This window comes from Ambystoma mexicanum, chromosome 4p (assembly GCF_040938575.1).
Source record: "Ambystoma mexicanum isolate Mex_15411 chromosome 4p, UKY_AmexF1_1, whole genome shotgun sequence".
In the NCBI taxonomy this organism is placed as follows: Eukaryota; Metazoa; Chordata; class Amphibia; order Caudata; family Ambystomatidae; genus Ambystoma; species Ambystoma mexicanum.
The window spans coordinates 1,141,762,944-1,141,787,615 of NC_090927.1; the positions used below are offsets into that span (position 1 = coordinate 1,141,762,944).

At 50.3% G+C, this 24,672-nt stretch overlaps 1 protein-coding gene across 5 annotated transcripts in view; it reads right to left on the minus strand.

Annotated features, from left to right (window-relative positions):
- Positions 1 to 24,672, minus strand: part of UTRN (utrophin) — a 2,010,688-nt gene that overhangs the window by 995,395 nt on the left and 990,621 nt on the right. For all 5 annotated transcript variants that reach the window (XM_069606729.1, XM_069606726.1, XM_069606725.1 and 2 more), the window contains one exon: positions 16,664 to 16,869. In XM_069606729.1, the coding sequence (XP_069462830.1) occupies positions 16,664 to 16,869 (206 nt within the window). The remainder of the gene's footprint in view (positions 1 to 16,663; positions 16,870 to 24,672) is intronic.

Genomic DNA, 24,672 nt, shown 5'->3' on the forward strand with positions numbered 1-24,672 from the left:
AATTCATTTTCGAATATCCTTGCCCATGGTGCTGTCCAGCACTGGAGAAGTGGGCATTGCGGAACCTAACGTGCTTCATTGGAGCCATAGGAATAATGTTATGAAGATTTCGCTTTAATGTGCTACTGACGAAGGAAATAGGGTTGCCGAGGGAACTGGCTTTTTGCAGGTTTTGTTGTAACCCGAGGGCCACGGAAGATTTAAAACATCGGTTATTATTTTGCCCCGCATTGTTGTCTCAGTTGGTTAGCAATTTGGCGCATGTGGACTCCGAATGTGTGGTCAGTTATGTGGGGAGGGGGGCGGCAGGGAGAGGGACTCATCTGCACATCTGTTGCTCTGACACTTTTGTGGTGAGATAAATGGGAAGGCAGACTCCGCTGACAGCTAGTTGTGTACCTTGCTTCGTGTGTGGATATTTCTCGTTTACTTAGCAACAGTGCCATCCTTCCTTATCTATGTTCATCTCAGGATAGTTTAACGTGGTGAATTGTAAACACTTCGTTTATATATTTTAACGGGGTGAATTGGAAAGCTGCGTTTAAACCATAAACAATACACAAAAAAGAAAACAACGTAAAACACATACTAGCGAACTGTGCCAACATACACATTTGACACCGTTCAAAAAAGGTGTCCAAATCAACGCTGGTCAATGGAAAACATATTTCCGGCACAGGGTACTACGTCATTGCTTGTTCAAGTGACCTCCCCCTCGGAACACAAACAGGAAGTGTCTGCAAAGGAGCGTCTGCGCATAATCACTGGCGCTATTTCAGAAGCAACTAGCAAGATGGGGCTGTGTCGGGAACGTGGCTTGGTGCAAGCAAACAGGCCTTTCCCCTAACGTGCACGAGGAGAGCCATAGCCTACTGAAAAACGGGCAGTAACGTGAAGGGAATGACCTGAACTTAGAAATCGGCTCAGAGGCAGCGTGTGCGTTTACAGCGCTCCCTCTACTGGCCAAATAGCGGGATTACATTTTAGAGGGATGCATTTAGGTCTGCGGTAAACACAAACGTGTTATATACCATTGCAGGGTGTTTGCGGTCTTTGGCAGAGATTCCCAGAGAGCCCCAGCGGCTTCCTCACACAATGACAGGAGACGAAAAGGCTCCCTGCGCATCCGCCACACACCGGAGGCTTCTCTCGCCTCCTTTCTTTCACTTCGGCCCCCATCCTACTCAAACTTGCCAACCCTACAGATTTAGGCAGTAGCCTTTGAAACAGCCCTACTGCCTACAGATTTCAGTGACAGATCCTACTGTAATTTATGTGATTCTAAGGCAGGCTGCTTGAGACCAGCCCAGGACAAAGCATTCAACACATTAATTAGTCTGTCTGTGCAGTGGACTGGTAGGTGTTTACTTTGATTGGGCTCAGACCAATCAATCCACTGACCTGACAGCTACGTGACTGTCCTGCACTCTTGCCAGTACAACCCTTAGGTGAACCAGCAGGGAAAGCAAGTGGCAGAGTGTAACACCATCACACAGAATCTGCCAACAATTTGGTGTTAGCATTCAGAATGATACATTTTTAACATTTCAACATCTTTCCATGTTGTGCTGTTTGCATGTTTTGTATTTTCCTGTGATGTCATTGTTATGGGAATTATTATTTTTCAAAATTGAAAAATCCTACATCCTTTTGGTCACAGAATGTTGGTGTTAGGAATAGCCTTCCCTTCCATGGTTTATAAGGGAAGGAGGTGTTAGGATCAGCCTTCCTTTTTATGGTTTCACCTTCTGAATGCTGTATGTATGTGGTGATGTCATTTGTGGAATGTATGAGGTATCTTGGAGTGTTTGTGTATGAAAGGGTTCTAACCCAGGCAGTTGATCTAAGGAAGCCTGGGTGGTGGGAGCCAGTGGGTTTCCCTCATGATTTGCTCCTATCTCCTTATGGACTTGATGAGACCTGATTTGTACCTGTAACTGAAGAACCTGAATAAAGCAACCATTAAGCATACCTGCAACTGTATCCTGATTATATCACTATGACCCAGACCGGGTCATAACAGTTGGCAAGTATGCATACTCACAAGTCAGCCCACCCTTGACCTTCCCATCTCCTTCAACATCCATTCACCTTTCCTCCATCATGCACCCCTCACTCTACCTACGCACATCCCCCCATCCCATATCCATTTTAATTTCCCTTTGCTTCTTGTTTCCCCATCATCTAATGCTTTAAGTGGGATGAGAAATTGAGACGCACCCTAACTAGTTGTCGACGTTGCGCCCTAGAGTCTAGAGCAGGCTAGAGGTGGCTGCAAAGTAGTACAGTCAGCTTATGCTAGGACTGCCTGCCCCAACATTTGTTTGTAGGCAGGGTGGGTGGGGGGTTGGGGGGGGGGACTAGCAACCTACGAATGTGTAAACGAGTACTTATGAAACCATGTCCTCTATTCACAAGCCTAAACTGTTGGCTTTGTCAAATCTACGCTACAGTCTAATAAACAACGAGAGAGGACTTTATTCACGCATACAATGCAGCTAGCCTTGGCCCACTTAAAGTCCTGGTCTATATGCCTCCCCAAACCCCCAGTTGAAGCACATCTGGCCTTTTTATGGAAACAAACACTTCAAAGGTGCTTTGAGGCTGAGTGAGGGTGATAACCTTTGGGATGCTTAGATTGGCAAGCCCGCAGGCACATGGCTTTGCCAATCCATCCCCTCCCCTGGGCACACGCTCGAAAAATGTTCACCCTTGCGCATCCACCACTAGCAAACATGCTCTGATTACTTACTGGTAATCTTCATTACTCCTAGTCCTACTCTTCCTCGTCACAGTACTTACCTCATGAGGCCCTTGACTCCGACACAGGACCTTCTTCTATTTCTTTAAATCCCTAAAATTCCTCCCCCACATCCACGTCACTCAGTTTCATATTACCAAGCCGGAGCGTGGGACCTTCCCCGCAGGGAGGGTGAGGAGGGTCGTCAGTACTGTGACGAGGAAGAGTAAGACTAGGAGTAACGAAGATTACCGATAAGTGATCAGAGCATTACCTCCACGTCCACTCTTCCTCGTACCAGTACTTACTTCATGAGGTATACCAAAGCAGCAACGGGGAAAAGGTCCCAATGTGAGACAGAGAAAAACAGAGCAGCAAAACACACCCACAATAACTCTTAATTCACATCCCCACAGACAAAACTCCAACCCTGAAGGAACCAACCCAAGAGTGGGAGAAACTTAACCCATAGAGGAGGTTGATGAAAGTTCTTAGACCAGCCCAGGTGGCAGCCATACAAATCTCTTGCAGAGAAACCCTCCTTGCATCGGTCGAGGAAGCCGCCAAACCCCTGGTGGACCGCCCCTGAATGTGCGCAGGCACAGGCAGGCCAGAAGCCACACAGGCCACGGAGACCACGACACGGAACCACCGGCAAATGGAAACCACAGGTGCCTTACACCAAGCCCCAGCCGGACCAAAAGCAATCAGAAGACTATCAGATTGGTGGAAAAGAGCAAACCTAGCCAAATACACCAACACTGCCCGCCAGACATCAATGTTATGCCAAGCCACCACCCCAGGCGTTTTCACATCACGAAAGAAGGCAGGGAGAACCAGATCCTGAGAGGTGTGAAACCTGAGAAAAAACCATAGGGAGAAACTTTGGACCACACCTCAGCACCGACGAGTCCAGCAGCACCCTCAGGAAAAGAGTGTGACATAACAGAGCCCAAACTCCCCAAGCCTACGGGCTGAAGTGATGGCAATAAGAAAGGCAGATTTCAGTGTAAGATGTTGGATATCAATCTCGGAAATGGGCTCAAAAGGAGGCCCCTGAAGGAACAGTAAGACAAGAGGGAGATCCCAAGGGGGAAGCCCTTCATAAGAACAAGTACGGGAAGAAAAAAAACCCCGAAGCAACTTCCCCACCAACACCTCCCCATCCAAGTGACCATCAGAGTCCCCCAAAAGGAATTTAATAGAGGCCCACTGAGAGCGAAGCATGGAAAAACCGCCAGGCCCTTGTCAAAACCCCTCCCGGAGGAATTGAAGGATAGCAAAGAGGCCAGAATGCAGGGGAAGGATCCCAGACCACCCATACCAATCTCGGAAATGGCCCCAATGCCCATCATACACCTTCAGAGTGGAGGGTCTAAGAGCATTCATTGCAAACTCGACTACGGACCCGAGAACCCCCGAAATATCAGCCTAGACCGTGCAATAGCCACACTGCCCATTGCATCCAGCAGACTTCCAACTGCAGATCTTTTAGAAGGAGACACAGCCACTTCGGAACTAGCCAAGGTTCCTGGGACCGAAGCCCCAACAGAGAGGGGTACCAACCCCGGCGGGACCAGAACGGAGCTAACAACAACACAGTCACTCTGGACACTCTGATGCGCTGAACCACCCGGGGCAGAAGGGGAATAGGTGGAAAGGCATAAAGGAAAACCCCAAGGCCACTGTAAAGAGGGCATCCACCCCCCAAAACCCCCCTCGGCCTGAAACCGAGAGCCGAAGATGGGAACATTTGCTGAGGCCGGGGATGCAAACAGGTCCAGAACAGGGGTCCCAAATCTAACACAGATCTCCGCAAAGACCTGGGCCGAAAGGACCAGTTCCGCAGAGGAGTGAAACCGGCGTCTGAAGATCTGCTCGAACATTGTCCACCCCCCTGATATGTGAGGCCACCAGAGACTCCAGATGCGATTCCCCCCAGGTGCCTACCAGAGCATTCAAGGAGCAGCCGGAACCCCTTTGGGGGTTGATATATGCCAAGGCCTTTGTATTGTCCGTTTGGACAAAAACCGCCAGACCGTCCAGCAACCCCTCGAAGTACACCAAAGTTCGGAGAATGGCACACACCTCTCACCAATTGGATGATCGACAGCTCTCCCCAGATCTCACAACCCTTGAGCTGAGAGGACACCCAATGTAGAACACCCAACCCATTCCGCTGGCGTCGGTAGTAAGAGGCCACAGGAGGAAGGACCATGGGCACCTCAGCCTGTAGATTCTGAACCCCCAGCAACCATAGCAGGGAGACCCGCAGTGCTGGTGACACTGAAATCAAAGCTTCGAAAGCTGAGACGTCGGCAGGTAGTGGGAGAGGATAAAACACCAGGGGACGTAACTGAAGATGGGCCTAAGGAACTAGAAAACACGCAAAACGCCACGTGCCCGAACAGCCAGCAAGCGACGGACCCTCAAGAGACAGAAACACCCTCTCCATCCTGGGGCAAACCAGTGCCCCATCGAAAACTAGGTCCTGAGAAGGCTCCAGCACAGACTTCCGCCAGTTCACTATCAAACCCCAGTCCCGCAATGCCTGGCAGACTAAAGGGAGATGAGGCAGGACGGCCTGCCGACAGGACTCCTCGACCAACCAATCTTCCTGGTAGGGAAAAAAATCTGCACTTCCTGCAGATGCAAATGCACCACCAGGGGAGTCACAAGCATGGAGAACACTCCGGGAGCCGATCGCACCCCGGAAGGGAGCACTTGGAACCGAAAACGCTGTGATCTCATCCAATCACCCCTGCACAACATCCAGAGTACGTTCTGCAAAGCCGCCATGTTGAAGCGTTCCTTCCGGACGAAGCAGTGCAGGGCCTCGAGACACATAAGCAGGTGACACATCCTAAAAGGCATAGGGACCAGGAACCAGTGCTTAAAGTGGGCCGGGGCCTGCCGGGGTCGGGCCCCGGCAGTCTCCAAAAAGTGGGACTGAGCCGGGGCCCTGCCGGGGCCCCCCATCCCACACAACATTGGCGGGATGCATTATCCCACCGCGGTTGCGACGGGAGATGCGCCCGCCAGTTTAATTTCAGGCGAGCTGACAGAAGTGCCAGCCAGGCACAGCGTCGCTGAGGCTGGCTGGCACTTCTGTCAGTCACTGTAACTTCCCTGATGACCCCTCATTTGAGGGGTCATCAGGGAAGTTACAGTTCCTTTGTTTGCCCTCGCCAGGTCACTGACCCTCAGCGAACCTGCGGGCTCCATGATCTAAAATGCAGATTAGATCACGGAGCCCGCGGGTTTGCAGAGGGTGAAAGGCGCCTCGGGGACAGTGATCTGTCTGCTCTGAGCAGAGATCACAGAGCCCGAGGCACCTTTCTCCATCGGCAAAGCTTTATAAAAGATGCCTTGAATTGTATACGTTTCAAGCCATCGTTTATAGAAATATTTCTATGTTTATAAAAGACCACTTGAAACGTGCACAATTCAAGGCATCTTTTATAAAGCTTTGTCGATGGACAAAGCTACCTCGAGTTTTGTCCATCATCAACGCTTTATAAAAGATGCCTTGAATTGTTTACGTTTCAAGCCGTCTTTTATAAACAGAAATATGTTATAAATCTCTATGCTTATAAAAGGTGGCTTGAAAAGTGCACAAACCATAGTAAGTTAAGCACACAAGTGTGCGTAAATTACTATGGTTTGTGCACTTTTCAAGCCACCTTTTTATAAACATAGAAATACGTAACATTGGTATGTTGATAAGGCTTGAAAGGTACACAAACCATAGTAGTACGCATACAAATATATAAATCCTCACATACATTTATATATTTGTTTGCGCACCTTACAATGATTTGTGCACGTTTTAGGCCACGCCCACAATGGAAGCCACGCCCCCAAACGAGGGCCCCCCCGCAATTTCTTACCCCACTTAAAGCACTGCCGGGAACACCCGCATGTAGAAAACTTTACCTCGAACAGGAAGAGGGACGGGCAAGACGTAACCCAGAACAACAATTCGGAGAGAACGGAACCCATGGCCAACTACTTGGTCTGTGAGCCGGGTACCAAAGTCCTAACCATGCAAACCTGGACAGGAGGAGACAGGAACGGCAACTGATAACCCCCTCTGGAAGGAGCCCTGTACCCAGGAAGTCGAACCCCACCGGTCCCATACACCTCCGAGAAGATAGAGACAAGGAGCCAGGGAAAACCGCCAGTCACTGCATTTGCACCAAAGGAAAATCACAGGACGTTGAAGCAGGCCTGCGCCGCAATATAACAGCATGCTTGTCAGCCGACAAAAAGATCGGACCCATCAAAAGGAAGATACAGGACAGCCCAGTAGTCAAGCAGACCATGGCCCCTCAGCCGACAGAGGAGCCACCAGGCTGACGTCAACGGGCAGAGTACTGTCACCAAGCAGGGCAATGCAAGCCATCCCAGCTAGCAGACACCAAAGGCAACCCCATACCTGGGGTATGCCTATACCGGAAAACTCACAGAAGGAACAGCCCGCTCCACCGGCACCAGGGGCTCCGAGAACCCCTTTAAGTACAGACATGTGCCACAATCTGCCATATTTCCACATTTCTGAGAGGCGTGAAAGCAACACGTCGGCACCGGGGGACGTAGGCCCTAAAAGAAGAGAGACTGGGAACCCCTTGCATGGCCGTTACTTCCATGATGCATTAGCAGTTTCCATAATTCCATGCCAGACAAGTGAAAACAAATTCATCTCCTTCGTCCATCCCGAAGTTCAGAGGAAGACGACAGGACAAGGTGCCAGCGTCCATGGCTAGCACAGACACAAACACACCACTAACTCACCACCTGTATACACAGCACAGGACTTAGAGGTGGCTTGAGCGCTGCATCATGTAGCTGGCACCCCATTCTCTACCTGTCGAGCCAATGTGTACCCCTCCAGAAGGCACCAACCAAGAGGGAAAAACCAAACAAAACAATCCCCTACGCAACACCGCATGTCCTCACGCCGGCCTACAAACTTGCAAAACAGAACCGGGCGAGGCACCTGCCTCCGTAAGGCACACCAAGGAGCCGGCTTGAATGGGACGCCAAGATGGCCATACTAGGAGAGGGGAAAGACAGCAAGCACAGAGCCCCCTCCCCTCTCCTTACCTTCCCCCGGGCCCAGCAGTACCCGGGACATAATGCCTACGCTGCGGTCTGGAGCCCAGCAAAGAAACGAGCGAGGCAATCCCGCTCAACTGGGACCCCAAGCCCCGCAGGGGACCAGGAGCAGCGCCCTCCCGAGGGAGCCAAAGGCCCCGCCACACAGCCCCCCCCAGGGGGCCAGCAATCAGTGTTCCCCAGTGTCACGCACTGGGAAGAAAAAGTCCAACCTGCCGCAAGCAGGAAAAATTAAACTGATGACGTGGATGTGGGGGAGGAGTTATAGGGATTTAAAGAAATAGAATAAGGTCCTGTGTCGGAGGCAGGGGCCTCATGAAGTAAGTACTGGGACGAGGAAGGGCAGACGTGGAGGTAATGGCCTTCCACACACTGCTCATTACCATGTCCGGTAATAACGAGGGGGTCAAGCTGTTGCTGCTGCTGCTGATGATGATGAAGGTGGAATCCAAGGAAAGATTGGAATGATACCTGGCAGTATCGCATTGTCACTGTTGTGTGGCTATAGTGAAACGCATGACAACTAAACATGTGTAAATGTAATAAAAACGTATTGTCAGACTGTGTCCCAACCACAGCAGTGCAGAAACTGGAGAGGGATAGACAACTACACTGGGAGATCATGCCAGTTAACACGCTCAGCAAATGCCATGTAAAAGTAACGGCAGCAAAGAAATTGAGGACCACCTTAAAATATGTACTCCAAACTATATATCCAGGAGTGGTAAACATCCACAACGAGCTAGAGTGCATGCCAATTCCAGGTATTGCCTATATGTACAGCACTAATTTCAATGGAGTGCAGCGCAGAAGCCATTGCAAAACAACGGACTGGCAATAGTAATAATTTGGTTCTAATATGGCTTTCATGCACTGCTAGGCCTTCCGGAGCGAAGCGAGGGACTCAGCACGAGCTTTGGACCGTTAAAGGACATGTACGCCCTCCTGGCAGGGCATGGAAGCCATTCGCACCCCAGGGTTCGTCTGGGGTATCAATGGCTTTCACCAGTTTTCATCGGGAGATCCGCAGTCAAAAAAAGATGGCCACCGCCACATGGAAAAGGGACTAAGTCCTTTTTTCATGACTATGGCAGTGGCCAAATGGGAGGACCGCAAGGACCAGAGTGCAATTCTCCGGTCCCACAGGTTAAGTGAATTCTCGCCTCCTGTTCCAGCCACCTAATTGGCCCGAATACTGCTCATCATGTGATTTAATTTAATACACGTTGTCTTGTATAGCAACCCCGTTTTTGGAGGCTTTGTTGTGCGTGGCCTCTTAAGAAGAACAGAGTGGTTGGGATATTAGAGGGGAAGACAGACGTAAAACCTGAAATGTGGAGTACAGGCCGGAAGTACCAGAGGGCCGATAAGTTTCTATGTGGTTTTTATTATTAGGATATTTATTGAGTGCGGATGGAGCTTCGGGAAGCACTTGAGCACTTTGCAAGTCATGGGGGGCGAACACAGCGCGAGAAGCAGATCGCAGAGGGGTAAATACAAAGGAGTGGTGTGCTACCAATGGTGGGTGAAAAATTTGACAGCAAGGCATCTACAGAGGAGCAGGTGGCCCAGTCTCACGTTTGGTGGAGAGTGGACGGGTTGTGGACCTACACGATAAGAACAAGCCCTTCCTTTAAGAGGAGGGCTTTGGGCTCCTTCCTGAAATGTAGAGGAGGTGGCACGTGTGATGTTGACACACAGAAGGTTCCAGAGCCTGAAAGCATAGACAGAGAAGGCCCATCTTCATGTTCTTTCAAGGGCCACCACGAGGGTGGAGCAGGAGGAACAAACTGCCTGGGGTCTCGCACTTAGGGGGGCCTCGCTGCACCCTCTCCTGAGTAGAGGTCAGCACAGTTCACAAGTGTCCTTTATTCACACGGGGGACTGCGCCATCTGCTCCCTGCCCCTGCAATGATTTTGTGGTTTGTTGCAAAGCCGATTGGCTCCACAACCAGCAGCGAAATAATGGGAGACAGTAGGGCTCAGAAGTGAGCTCTGCTGCCTCCCGTTATTCAGCTGACAACATAGACATGCTCCTCTACTGTCAGTCAGTGTGTTCACGTTGCTCAGCGTGAACATGCCGACATACGAGAAGAGTTCTCTCCTGTCAGGAAGCATGTCTACGTGCAAGAGTGAAGGGAGGGCTATCCGGCCCCCCCGTGGCTGCGCGGGTGCTTTTGAAGGGTGCATGGATGTAAGTTAAGTGTTGTAAGTTAAGTGAATGAGACTATTCTGGTGAAGTTTCAATGTTACAAGCAGATAACTCTCTCCATCATTTCTGAAGCATCACACTTTAGGACTGCTGCGAGAATGAGATGTCTCATGTCACTACTTCCCTTCTAATCACCCCCCTGGCATGCAAGTGCCAACCCCACATCACAATTTCAACTACCTAAAAATGTATGCATATTAATGCAGGTGCTAATAGTGAAATGTTTTAAGTTAGTAATTGCAGGGCATTTGTTAACAGAGAAGCCCAGGCACCGTTTAACGTCTTTTCTTTTCCTTCTGGCCACAGCTCTGTAGGTCAAGCCGGCAGGGGCTGGACGACAGTTTTGAAATCGAATAATGAGTGGGGCCAATGTGGGCGCAATAAACCCAGTGTGCTGTCTGTCTCCCCACTGAGGGATGGCGCCTGGGTCTTTCAGCTTTTGCAGTTCAAATGGGCCCTCAAGCAGCTGCCCCATGTTGGCAATCTTATGACACAAAACCTACTGAGAATCTGCAGCATTTAACCACCTTGCTGCATTATTTTGACTTCATTAGTGATTTACACACTCCACAGGTGCCTTGGCCTATTTATCTTATCTGTAAGGCTCCCACTTCCCTCACAATTCCCTTAGCCCAACTAGGAAGCTGAATAGTTATTTCACCTTACCATTGGCCACTAATTGTACATTTCACCCCAATTCAGAGGCTGTTTACTTTCATAATGCTATGCTACTTTTTGGAGGTGGGCCACCTGAAAGCCGAAGTTAAGACTTTGGCTATTTCATAGTGAGTGTTGATGTTGCATGAATAGGCTTTTGTGCTCTGCATGTTTGATGCTGCTTTCGGTCCTTAACGAGTGCTCCAGGCTGGCGACAGATTGAAAGAGGCCTGGGAGGGCTTGAGCCCTCCGTAGCCAGCGACTGGCGCTGCCCATGCAGCCAAGTTGAGTCAACAAAGACGAACATTTTGGGAGGGGGTTAGAGCCCGATCTGCTCAATGCTTTTGTGCCACTGCATGGCATTCTTTTTGATTGGGTTATTAGGTGTGCCACCAATAAGCCAAAACCATTGCTATAGCTAACAGCCTGTGGTGGAAATAGACTTGTTTTACTGGGGCATCCCTCCTACCACAGTGAAAGGGGCTGGGTCCATCGAAGAAGGATTAGGTGGGTCTAGGGAAGGTATTTTAGTCACGCCCATGAACATTTGCCTCTTCCCCTCAGAGGATTTATCGTCAGCAAAGTTCAAAATCTGCACCCCTTTCAAACCTAAAAAATGCACACCAATTATTTCCAGTACACTGCAGCATTGACAAAGGATTTCACAGGGTTCCTGCTCAAACCCTCAAGTAGACTTGTGGGGAAGTGTTTCACTTTGGAACCTAGCAACCACGGTTCAAATCCCTGCCGAACATCGTTTGAAGCACTAACACACCACAGCATTCTGAAATAAAAGTATAGTGCATATAGATTTCCCAGGATTGTGGAGCTGGATCTAAGATCCGGTGAGTAATTTTTTTTGACAGATCCCAGATCTGGGAAGATCCGTCCAAATGACAGCATTGAGCAGAGCTAGGGAGAAATGGCATATGAGAAGGGACACAACGCTTGTAGATGTTATTTAGTTATTCCCCCCCCCCCTATTGAATTCTCATGGCCATGCTAATCCCTATGGCAATTCTCACCTAGTTCCTGTCCTCCCCACCCAAAACACCTACTCATTGTAACTCTTTGAGCTTGCTTTAATCAAGCCGTGCCGTCAAACGTTGCCCTCAAAATGCCTGCAAGTGTTTCTCAAGAGTCTTCTGAGATTTAATGACTTAATTGGAGTTGTAAACGCAGTGCTGGTGTAATAAAAATGTCTTGACTAGGTCTGCCTTCAGTGAAAGACACGCAGGGTGAATTTAAATCGCATGGCTGAAGTCCTGTTAAACAAATATTGGCAAAGCCAACAGTTTTGGCGTGTGCATATGTATTAGGCATTTGCCAGGCACTGCTATTAGATGCCCAGGTACTCAACATTTTGCACTTGCTACCGTCAACGGCCAGTTAATAGCAATACAGCAGTGCCTTTCCCACACCTACACAACAGCCCAAACCCAAACTGTTAGCATTGCCAATGCTTGTTTTGCTTTACCCTTGATGCACAAGACTATGCATCAAGGATAAAGCAAACATATTACTTGGCTAAACTGGCCCATATTGAATTTAGCCCAATCTAGCCAGCAATAACAATTATGGTGCACAGTCAGCCTGGACATAATTTCTGTGGCATGGATTTTTACTGGCTGGGAGTCCGTACATAGTAATGGCATATATTGGTGCAGCCTGCATGGACATACATGGGCGACAACCAGCATGAATATATGTTTATGCTAGCATATGTTGTGTGCAAATGTGGCATGGAATGTACTAGCAAAGCCTCCTGTGCAAGGTTGGTGACTTGCAACTATTGGGTTTTTCCATGTGCTTCCATACAAAACCAATTGCTAACTGTAAGGATTTCTACCCAATATTGAAAAGAAAGTGCTGTAAAATGTATAATTTTAACCCAATGTTTCAAACATTTTCTTGGGAGAAACCCTTCAGGCAACTCTTGTTTGGTTTGGGTTCCCTCACTGTGCTCTGTCGAACCCGCATAGTTGGCGCAAACAATTAAGCATCTTCAGTTCAGAAATCCACCAACCTTCATTGTACATCTATCTGATGTGCGTTGTAATGCACACACAGGGAGAGGGTGCTCCTTAATGCTGGCGTCACATGCAGTCATGCCATCCTATATATATTTATGCATATGATGCAAAAGTTAGTCTGGCATAAACCTTTCTTCAGTAGATAAATCTAACTTTGCTGTAGTTCATTTACAGTTGTGCTATTAAACCATATTTGGGTTCCTCCACACAAACAGTTGGGGGAAGGTGGTACCATCCCACCCCCCTCATTATTCCAGCAGTGAATAAGATCACATGTAAGCCAAGGGGGAGAGACCCCAACCCCACAGCACATTGTTTTATGATAGAACGGAGATTTACCATGCAAAATAACCACCAGCCCTGTCGATAGATGCCATTTTGTGTTAGAGCAGACGCCATCTTTTACTAGACCCAAAAATCATCCCTCTGCAAAACCCAGCTCTCCCCATCCCCAGCGCCTCGCATAGAGAGCCAAAGCCACCGCCACCTCCATTCCCCACCAGCTCTGCGCGAGTCTTGTTCTCACAGAAGTTCAGCCATTTATTGTTGCAATTGCTTAGCATCACTTCCCCAGATTAGGCTCTCCGCAGAGCGTGGGATAGAAGCAAGACTGAACAAAGTGCCCATCCATCTCCACAAAACTGCCCATCCCTCTTTCAACCCCCACCCCGCCAGGCAATGTACCACCAATCCCCAACCCTCCACTCTTTCATGCTGATACCATCTGACCTCTTCATACCAGAACACCCACGATAGACTTAATCCTGTATAACACTATATTCCCTACAAGTCAAAACATGTCCATCAGTGTCATGAGATATGGGGAAACATAAAATACTAGATCAGATGCAGGGCCCCAGTATCAAAGAAGGGCAGAGGTCGGAATGTCAATATATTAACCCATGTTTCTCCAGTGTGCCCCCATTCATGCAAGTATTTCATGGTTGCCATTATTCTCATATTATCAGTTCATGTTGCATTAGCTTAGACAGTTAGGAATGTTTCATACTTGTCCTGACCTTCACCACGGAGATGAGCCCAGCTGACCCGCGTGCCACCAGACTGACTGTGAATCAGTGGCCAATCTCAGCCTGGCATCCCCTATGGAACAAACTGTGCCACATGGCCCCTCCAATCTGCACCCTGAATTAGTACCCTATTTGAAGTCGTACTTGCTGACGATTTTTACCCTTATAATGTGCTGCCTGTGTATTGTTTTTCAGAGAGCTCTCAGGCAGCAGAGTTCTTTGCTTGCTAACTTTTTTTTATATAAAGTTTGTTATCCTTGCAATTCATCTCTTGGTCCCAATCCCTGACAGGGTGTGTCCTCATTATTTGGTCTATTTCATCCAAAACAGGACTGCAAGACTTGTCCTTGGCCTCAAGCCCAGGGATAGCATCTCTCCAGGACTGAAATCTCTGCACTAGCTCCCAGTGGCTGCGACGATTAAGTTAAAAACCCTCTGCATTGTCCTCAAGGCCTTCTGGGGCCTGGGGCCTCAATACCTTCAACTCTCTCTTGGTAAATATCTTCCATCTCGAGCTCTTCGCTCATCTGCCTCCAACTCCCCCAGGGTCAGTCGCTTCTCCAAGCAATGAGTCGGTGGTAGATCTCTTTTTTCGGCTGCGGCCTCCCTCTGAAACAGCCTCCCTGCCTCTCTGAAACTTGAGGAGAACCATCTCTGGTTCTGGAAGCACCCCAAGACCTTCCTCTTTGCTTCTGCTTTCTCTCCTCTTCTTCCCTGCTGAGCTCCTGGCCGAAACTGAAATTGGACTGGTCCCCTGGCTACCCTCTGTTCTCAGGCCCAGGACCCCTCCCCACCGGTTGCACACTTGCACTGCGCCCCCTGGCAACCCTGTACTCGGTGGCTGTTTCTGTATCCCTACAGCCCCCTACCAGCATGTCTGCACTTAACCTTGCACTTGCCACGAGATGGCTGCACTGCATATTTATTGTTTATTATTACTGTTATCCTATGTACTGCACTGCCCGTCTCCCGTCCCCCCCCTTCACTTGCGCGATCTCAATATGACCTGGCCTAGTAAGCTTGTTGTCTCCGTCTTCCCTCTGTTCCCCCTCCCTTGCCTCGTCGCACCTTGAAACACTTGTGTATAGGCGCGTTATAAATGCCATATCATATCATATATTGGGAAATTGCGTGTTTTAGGGTGTCAGCCTACAAAACTCAAGGGGAGATTTCTCAAGTCTCCTGTTTGTGGCGGTGCCGTCGCTGGCAAAGTGCAAAAAAACGTAGGTGGCCTCACCAAATGTTGCCCCGGGCCGCACCACATCTTGTGACAGCCCTGATTCTTTCCATTCTTCACCAGCGGAGTTCAAAAGTCTGCACATGTCCTAGCTTTTTATGGATCGTAGACCTCGATTGACGCCCAGATTCTCAGTGAGGTAGCTTGAGGACTTCAGGGTGATAGCCTTGGAGATGATGCATCAGAATTTTAAAGTGCAACCTGCTTGCACCAGAAACCAGAGCAATTCAATAAGAGTCGGTGTGAGTTGGTCAAAATTGCAGATTCCTTTGGAAACTTCCCGACAGTCTCCAGTGAGGCAGGGGACTTCTTCACAGAGGGTTGACATTTGGAGTCTTCACTGCGGCTGGTATAGTCTTCAACAAAGTACTTGCTGCCATATCAAAAACAGACGCCTTCATGATTAAATGTCACCTCTTGGTATGTGGGCACTAACAGGACAGAAGGTTTGGAGTGCATCCAAGAAATCTACCTATAGATGGGAAGTTAGCGAATCACCTAAACACAGGGTTAGAGAAGTGCTTTTAATGAGTGGTACCACAGCCACCTACCCCCCACAAAGACCATTGAACTGTGCACTGTGCCTGGTGTAAAGAAGAAATCCAGCCCCCGAGTACTTACCGCTCCATGATTTTGGCATGCTAAAGCATGGATTCAAAGGGGATCCGTTCATTTAAGATCTCTCCCATGTTCAGGATCGGGTTCTAAAAAGAGTAATCCATGATCTGCGAACAGGTAGCCTCAACGTAGAAGAACTTCATGCGATGCAGATCACGCCTGCCGAATTAGACATCAAGATCTGCAATACTTTATCATAGTACTTTGTGGTAAGAAACGGTTTACAGAGAACGCCCTGCGGGAGAGGGGAACACAACAGAAACACCTCTGCCCCAGACCTGTGTGCTTAAAATCATTAAAGAAAGTCCCTTTATCGAAGTAGACAGCTGAAAAACTGGGCAGGGCTACAACTCCATTAGCTAAAAAAAGATATGAAAGGAGTGATTCAATTGGGACACAAAGGAGATGGGGTGCATGAGAGGGACAACAAGAAGTTGAATCCTACCACACATATAGTGTGGGCATTTCCATCTATAATTCACTAGGTAGCCCTATCACAACATGCTGCAGCACCGCACAGTGCGCATGGTGGCATTTGTAAAGAGAATAAAAAAGTGAAATTAGCAATGCAGTATACAGCATATAGGTAGATTCCCGGGCAAAAGCCTTTACACCGTGGGCATCTAGCCAAGACATTAAATCATGCACATAGAGTCAACAAAACCACGTAGTCTGTTAAACACAATCTACATGTGAATCCACAGGATCATTTGGTCACACTCTGGAAGTAAACCTACTCATTTGTCTGGACAGAAGAGGCTTCTCCATCATTTTCCAAAATTCGATAACATCTAATTTGATCTTGCATGTATTTCAGTAAAATTCATAGTTCAAAATGCACTGAATTGCAAGTCAGTAGCCAAAGTACAACTGTTCATCTCACTTTTTCTGTTCCCTGCCCCCAGATTCTAAATCAAACCTAAGATCAGTCTATAGACTGACACTGCCATTTTCTAAGGTGCGTACGTGCTCCCTGCTGTAAGCCCTGTGAGCAGGAAGAGAGTAGAAACAAGGTCTTACTTTGTTCTCTGCCAGCTGGTTAATAAGCGTCTCCCTTGAAACCTGTGGGAGGCTGCGCACTTTCTTCTCGTACTGTCCAATGAGCATCTCCACGGCTTGCTTCTGTTCATTCCACAGGATGCAGTCTGTGAGCATCTCATTTAGCTGCTGCTGCCGCACCTCCACGCCATGCTGAGTGCTGTCCCACTGGCTCTTCACCTTCTCCACTGTGGAAGAAACAAGAATCAGATGGGCTGCCACAACAACCACTCACCGTTCTACCTTTCTAGCTCCCTCTACATAGTTTTATATAGTATTGCACAATGTGAGTTGCAAACAGCATGTCACGCTGACTCTGTGGAACAAGCGAGACACAGGCCTCATATTGACTGGTTACTGCTTCAGTCTCTGCATTTCTGTAGTAACTAATAACCTTTGTCAAAACCGGTTTCCCTGAAATGACTGCTATCAAGTCCCCTGAAAACTGGCAGCTACGGATAACTACAACCATTTCTAGTCAGCTAAGGGAACTGTGCCATTCCTATAGGTAAAAGCACTTCTTGAGAATGAAAGTAGTTAAGAGTAGAAGACCCTTGGCTCCATACAATGGGGGGATAGGGCGGGTCCCTTGGTAGCCCCTTTTGCTCATGTGAATCAACTAAGATTTAGGAACTAAACAAGTTGTCATAACACACAGTTTAACATGTTACAAACAAAGTAAAAACCAAAGTTGGGTAATACTGGTACATGGACCTGGGTTTACAAGAAAACACATGCCTGGATAACCAGAGAATGGACACTTTGGGCTGCCACGAAGCCTTGAAAAAAAACGGAATTCGAAAACACCACAGACCGGTCCGTCGCCCAACATGCAGGGATGGATGCCTAAGAGAAAATTATCAGAACATATATATACTAAATCATTCACGAAACCTGGGCTGGCTGTTCTAATTTGGGTAAATGATTTCCAGAGATTGGATATCACACTGGATACAGGAAATGCAGGCAACCTCAGACGGAGAGAACAGTGCAAGGAGAACATGTATTAAAAGGTAAAATTGACTGGTCACCTAGCCTAAGACTGTGACCCCTGCAAAAGCCCCAACCACTTCCATGCGCCCTCTCCTTCATGCAATATGGCTATTTCTTGCATTTGTCTCCTCTGATCTCCAAATCACAAAATGCCAGTCCACCGTACCCCAAAAATGGCTGCCATTGGAGGCCCCCAGTGTTACTGAATAGGTTACGGCATGAAGGAGGGGTGCGATTGCAGCACCACCCTTGATTCGAGGAAAGTCAGATATGGCTGTTTGCAGGATAGGGCCTTGATCTCACCCACTCCTGGCAGAGTTGATGGCCACAAGGAAAGCTGTTTTCCATGAGAGGAACTTGAAAGATGCCTGATAGATAGGCTCGAAGGGGGTTCCCTTGAGCCTCGTCAGCACCTCTGAGTTCCTCCGCCGGGGCAGGGGACTTCACCTGCGGGAAAAGTTGAAGCAGACAGTGGGACCAAAGTGAAGATCTTCCTGGAGACCTGGTGTAGAGGGAGATGGCCACCAGATGTAACTTGATAGAGGCGTGCACCAGCCCCGCCTTGGCGAAGGACAACAATTACGGAAGTATCTGCGTGGCCGTGATCTTCTGCTTGTGACCGTACCACTTAAGAGTAGATGACGCTCTGGCCTTGGCAAGGTCCTCCCTGCAGTCCGCTGGCAGCTCGTATCCTCCAAACTCTAGGGCTGCAGGAGCCAAGCCCTCAGGTTCAGCGATCCTGGGTCGTGATGCTGGATTGCGCCTCCTCCTCTGGTGAGCAGATCCTTGACCTGCGGCAGCTTGACCAGAGGCGACGCTGAGAGACTGAGAAGGTCTGGGTACCAAATCTGCCTTGGCCACGCCGGGGTGATGAGTATTATCCTGCATTGAAACTCTCAGTTGATTGATGACTTGCAGTAGGAGAGGGAATGTGTACAGAAACAGGCATTCCCACGGGAAGGAGAACGCGCCCCCCCTCTACGCCAATGCTCCCCGGCTGGTAGAACCTACAGGCAAATTACTGGCATTTGGAGTTGGCTGCCGTTGCAAACAGATCGATCTGTCCCACTTGATGAAGATGTGGTCCCACTTGGTCCAGCCAAAGTTCCCACTCGTGGCTGGAGCACAACTCCATGCCGCGGGAATTAGCAATAGTGTTCTTGACTCCCGCCAGGTGAAAGGGGATGAGGAACATCTCTTGTTCGACGGCCCAGTGCCACAAGTTCTGCGCCTTTTTGGGAAGCGCTGGGGATCGAGTGCCCCCCGCTTCCTGATGTAGAACATTGTGGCGCTTTTGTCTGTGAAGATCCTCACCACCTTGCCCTTCAGAGATGGAAGGAATGACTTGAGGGCACAGAACACTGCCCGTAGCTCCTGAATATTGATGTGTAGTTCTTTCTCCTCCGGCAGCCACAGGCCTCTGGCGTGCAGACATCCAGTGTGGGCACCCAAGCCCTCCAGGGAAGTGACAGTTTCCTGGAAAGGAGGATTTTGAAACCCTGTGCCATGGGCGAAGTTGGAGTGTACACCCCACCACCTTATTACCCAATGGAATTCTTCGTCGAGAGGGATCTTGTCCGTGACGCTTGCAGACACTTGTATCCAGCAAGCATCCAGGAACTCCTAAAGAGGTTGCATCCATAACCTGCAGAGCCGGATAAGTTAGATGCAAGACGACATCATGCCGAGCAGCGACTTGATGGTCCTCACTGTTGTGGTCTTCAGTGACAACAGCATTTGCACTTTCATCAGCATGGCCGCTACCCTAGCCTCCCAGGGCGATGGTAGACAGGAGTCCATGTTGAGCCTGACTCCTAGGAACAGCGCGTTCTGTGATGGTGTCAAGCAGGACTATGGGTGACTGATGGAGAAACCCAGATCCGTAAGTAGCTGGACGGTCGTCTCGTGAATTGGCCCGGATGAGCCAGTCGTCGAGGTACAGGTACACGTGTATCCCTCATAGATGTAGATGGGCCGCCACTGGTGCCAGGCACTTCGTGAACACCCTGGGAGCCGAGTCTAAGCCGAACAGGAGGGCCTTGAACTGGTAGTGCCTTCCCTGTACCACAACGGGTACTTTCGGTGCTACCTGTGAATGGGGACGTCAAAAGGTCTCTTTCCTCCAGTTGGCCGAGCACGTGCTGCAATGTGACCATTCTGAATTTTTGGGACTCGAGGTACTTGTTGAGACGCTACATGTCTAGAAAGCGCCTCCAGCCCCCGGTCTTCTTTCTGACTAAGAAGCATCTGGTGTAGACTCTGGAGCTCCAGAGTCGTCTTGGAACTAGCTCTAGCACCCCATTTCTTAGCATGGCATGTACCCCTTGCAGGAGTTGAGGGATATGCTGCTCCTGCCAAGTCACCGGAGGGATCCACGGACACTTGTGGTTCAACTCCAGGGTATGTCCAGCACCCATCTATCGGTGGAGATCTTTTGCCACTCGCGGATGAATCCAGTCATCCGGCCTCCCACTGGGGTGCATGGATGGAGACCCGACGCTCTGGCTGGTTCAGCCTGCTTCGGCGCCTGCATTCCGCCTTGGGAGCGACGGCAGCGCTGGCCACCTCCATCGAAGGCTTCGGACCGGCCTCTGTAGGCCTCCTGGGTCGGGGACCGGGAGGGCTAATAAGAGGAGAAACCTTTAGTCGATCTGCCCAACCTTCCTATGGAAGCGTGAAAGGGTGAAAGGGAGAGTTGTTGGAGATTGCCCAGGGCTCGACCCATCTCTGTATCAGTCTTTATGGCCTGCAAGGACTCGTCAACAGCCTTCCCAAAAAGGTTATCCCTGTCAAAGGGCATGTCCAGTACCCTCGTCTGGACCTCCTGGTGGAAATGAGTGGCCTTCAGCCAGCCTCAAGGATGGAGGTAGACACCATTCCCCATCTGTTGTAAACGTGTGTCAGCGATGTCCAAGGCCACTGTGATGCCATGGTCTGAAGCCACTACTGCCCCTTCCTGGTGGAGTGTGATCGCCTCCTCCCTCTTGTCGTCAGGCAGGAACTCCAGGATCAGGCCCAGTTTGTACCACGGTTCCCTGTCGTACTTGGCAAGGTTCGCCAATGCATTGGCTGCCTTGATGGTCGACGCCGGAGTAAAGGACCTTCCTCCCCATGGCGTCCAACTTCTTCCCTTTGTTGTCCGGAGGGACCGAGGACGACGACGATGAGGCGTTAGACAACCTCTAACTCGCAGCCGCCGACACCACCGAGTCCGGCGACGGTTGTGACTGTAGGCACTTGGGTGCGGACTCCAGCACCCGATAGCTTTTCTCCAGCCTATCCCGCTTGGCTGGGGCCATGCAAGGATTCTTCAGGAGAGCTAAGCCTTCCTACCACACGTCGTCCAGGCGGGGCACTGCCAGGTTGGTCTTCCTCTTGGCCACGCACCTCTGGTATAGGAAGCCCTCCTTCTTAGTCTCCTCGGTTGTCAGCTGGAAAAGTTAAGAAGCTTTGACGACCATGGCATGAAACGACCCCACCTCATTGGTGGAGACGCCCTCGGTTGTGGCGAGTCACCCGCCGTGACGATATCGTCATCCGTCGTTGCCATTGCTGTATCCGTCCCAGTGTCTATCAGCGGGGAGGGCACCGGGCGCAGGTGTGGAGGTTGATGCGGAGGTGTCGGATGGCACTTCCTCTTTTTAGCCATAGGCTGATCAGGAACCACAAGGGCTGGGGCCTGCGGCATCCTCTTCTGGACTTCTGACACCAACATGTGTAGCGTCGAAAGGATGTCCAGAGATACATCTCTCGGCTGAGCAGGCATGGTCGGCACACTATGCCCCACGCCGTCATCCTCCATGTCCTCATGGACCGTGAGCAGGGACTCCTGGTCCTCCATGTCTTGAGGTCACAGGCCAGCCACATGCCCTGCCCTGCCCCATCGCCCACCCCTTTTATTGCACCATGATGGGCCGGCGCCGGGCTCAGAGACGGCATCCTTTTCTCTGGTATGACAGCAGACTTCGCAACCACCCCGGCTGAGGCCTCCCACCTCCTGCACCGCCTGGGCCTTCTTGGGCAGGTCGACTGTCTTTTCCTCCACCCTAGGGTTCTCAGCCTTCTCCAGCAACTTAGCCGGATTGGACCACTTCCTTTTTGAGGAGGAGCTCGATCGGTGGGTGGTGATGGATGCAGATGGTGACGTTGATCTCTCCCTGCCCATCGAGGGACCCATTTGTGCGGCGACCCCGACGGAAGCAGCCTTGCTGTGCTTGGCCTTGTCTTGGGCCCCCATGGATGGGGCACCCTTAAAGGACTCAGAAGTTTGCTCTTCGGACCGGCCGGTCCTGGATGAGGTATGACCCTGCTTGGGGCACAGAACAGTGGCCTTTGCGCTTAGCCACGCCATCAGTCTACTGTATCGATCCTTCATCGTTCTCTAGGAGAAGCCGAGGCAGATCTCAAAATATCCTTTGTGGTCCAGGTGAAGGCAGTAGAGCATGGGACGGGAGACGCAAACGTTTTCACCAGAAAAAGACCTTATTCCTCTTTAAATTTAGAGGTGCGTGGCCCTGGGTGCATGCGCTGCCCTGACTCCGCCCTCCGGCGCCACACCTCAGGCCCCTTAGATGCGTCGAGAATAGATTAATATTGCCTAATGACACAAGTTTTATTAGGGGGGGAGGGAGGATGGTGGGATGTATGGAGGAAAGGGGAATAAGAACCAAGAGTATATTAGTCACTACGGTTACTCTTACGTCCCGTCTCCTTTCCTCCATACTGCATGTGCGATTACAACTAAATGTAGCCCTAAGGTGGAGAGGAGACCCTCCTTAAGCAAACAGGTTCCTGAGAACCGCTTGCCCGAAAGCCGCGTCCTGATCTAGAACCGGCATCCAAACAGTAATGCTTGCAGAAAGTCAAAGGGGTGGCCCAGATGGCCACTCTGCTTATGACCTGCCAAGGGACATGCCGCTGGCAGGTCAACTGCCTTGGCTCGGACCGCATGGGCATGCATGTTAGCTGGCAGTGGCTTATGCTGTCCCTCGTAGGCTTCTTTACGGGCTATCGAGGCCTTGCATTCCTGATACCCAGGTCTTGTGCCACCAAAGGTGATGGAGTGTCCGACTTGCAGAAGCCCTTGGTCCTGTCCAAGTAGAATTTTAGTGCACGCCTGACATCAAGGCAGTGCATTACTCTCTGTGCCTCATCCATAGGATCAGAGCAGAACGTAGGCAGCAGCCTGATGTCCGCAGATGCCATTGGTTCGAATGGTTTGTGCACCAGGGCGCCCAGGACTATGTTGAGGTCACACACAGGGTGCGGCCTCTTGATGGGCGGGTAGAGCCTGGCGAGACCTGTTGGTCTCTTGACAATTGGGTTGTAAGAGCAAAAACATTTCTCCTCCGAGTTCCTGTACACCCCAATGGCAGCCAGGTAGGTGCGGAAAGTGTCCACCTACACGCCTGAATGAGTGAGATGCGCTGAAAAGGAGAGCACGTCGTCCAGGGAACAAAGGCCTTAGAGTCTGCCCAGTGACAGAACCTGGTCCACTTGCTCTTATACTGGGTCCTGGTAGATTTGCTCCTGGCGCCCTGTATGATCTCCCTGCATGATCTCTAGATTAACCTGAGAGAAGCCGAAATGTCCTAGCGTGACCTGTTCAGGAACCACGCTGTGAGGGCTAGACCCTGCCCCCCCCTGCTGTGCCAGAAGATGTGCTGGGCCCGTTGGCAGGCGAGTGAGAGGCCTCTACGAGAGGCTGAGCAGCTCCGAAAACCATGGCCTGGCTGGCCACCATGGAGCTCTTAGTATGATGCTTGATCTTGCATTTCACCCTGTGAATCAGGGGTGTGGGCAGAAAGACGTATGTTGTCATTCCGTCCCACCTGATCTGAAAGGCATTGCCCAGGGAACCTGATCCCTGACCCCTGCCAGGAGGTGAACAGTTGACGCTTCCTGTTGGCCTTGGAGGCAAAGAGGTCCACCTGAGGTACCTCCCTGCTTGTTGACATAAAACCTGCTGGTCGAGTTGTCTGTCTGAATGAGGACTAGCTTGCCATCTATAACGAGAAGGAAGGCCCTGAGCGGCAGCCAGCTGCCCTTCAATTCCAGCCAATTGATGTGGTACTCCTGCCGGGTCCAGGTGCCATGGACACAGTGGTTTTCCAGAGTGGCCCCCCAACCCTCGAGAGAGGAGTCCGTGCTGATGGTGACCTGTGGAGTGGGTTGCCGGAAGGGCTTGCCAGTCCGCAGGTTGCAGTCCGTGGACCACCATGTGAGGTCTGGGTGAAGCGACAGAGGAACGTTGATCATCTCTGACTGATGGCCTCGTTCCTGGTTCCAAGATGCTGCAAAGTGCAGCGGTATCCTCCTCATCCTGAGTCTCATGTGGGGGACGGCGAAGAGGACTGCTGCCATGAGGACCAGTAGGTGTTGGTACCACCAGGCCGAGGTCACTTCGCTGCTGAGTAAGTGTACCATGGCTCTTTTAATGGCCGTGATTTTGTCCTCCAAAGGAAAAACTTTCTCGGAGCACGTGTCCCAAATTAGGCCCAAGGAGGTCAGTCTCTGCGTGGGCTGCAGCTGCGACTTCTAGAGGTTGAGTGAAAAACCCAGCTCGTGTAGTGTGTTCTTAAGAGTGTGGGAAGTATGGTGCACTGCTTCCGGAGAAGTAGCCCTGACAAGCCAGTCAGAGGTACGTGTACATGTGGTGGCCCCGAGACCTGAGTAGGGCCGCCACAGTGTTCATCAGCATGGTATAGACCCTGGGGGCCGAGTTGAAAGAACGAAAGGAAGCACCATGTATTGGAAATGGTAGCCCATGATCCTAAATCGTAGAAAAGAATGAGGCTGCAAAATCGGGACGTGTAGGTACGCATCCTTCAGATCCAGGGAGCACATCCAGTCTCCCTTGCAAAATGTCTCCGCTATCAAAGCTGGCGTAACCATCTTACATTTATGAAAAGGTAGGGAGAGGTTGAGGGTGGAAAGGTCCAGCACAAGTCAGGCCCGCCTGGTTCTTCTTCTGAATGGTGAAAAAAAAACCTGGAGTA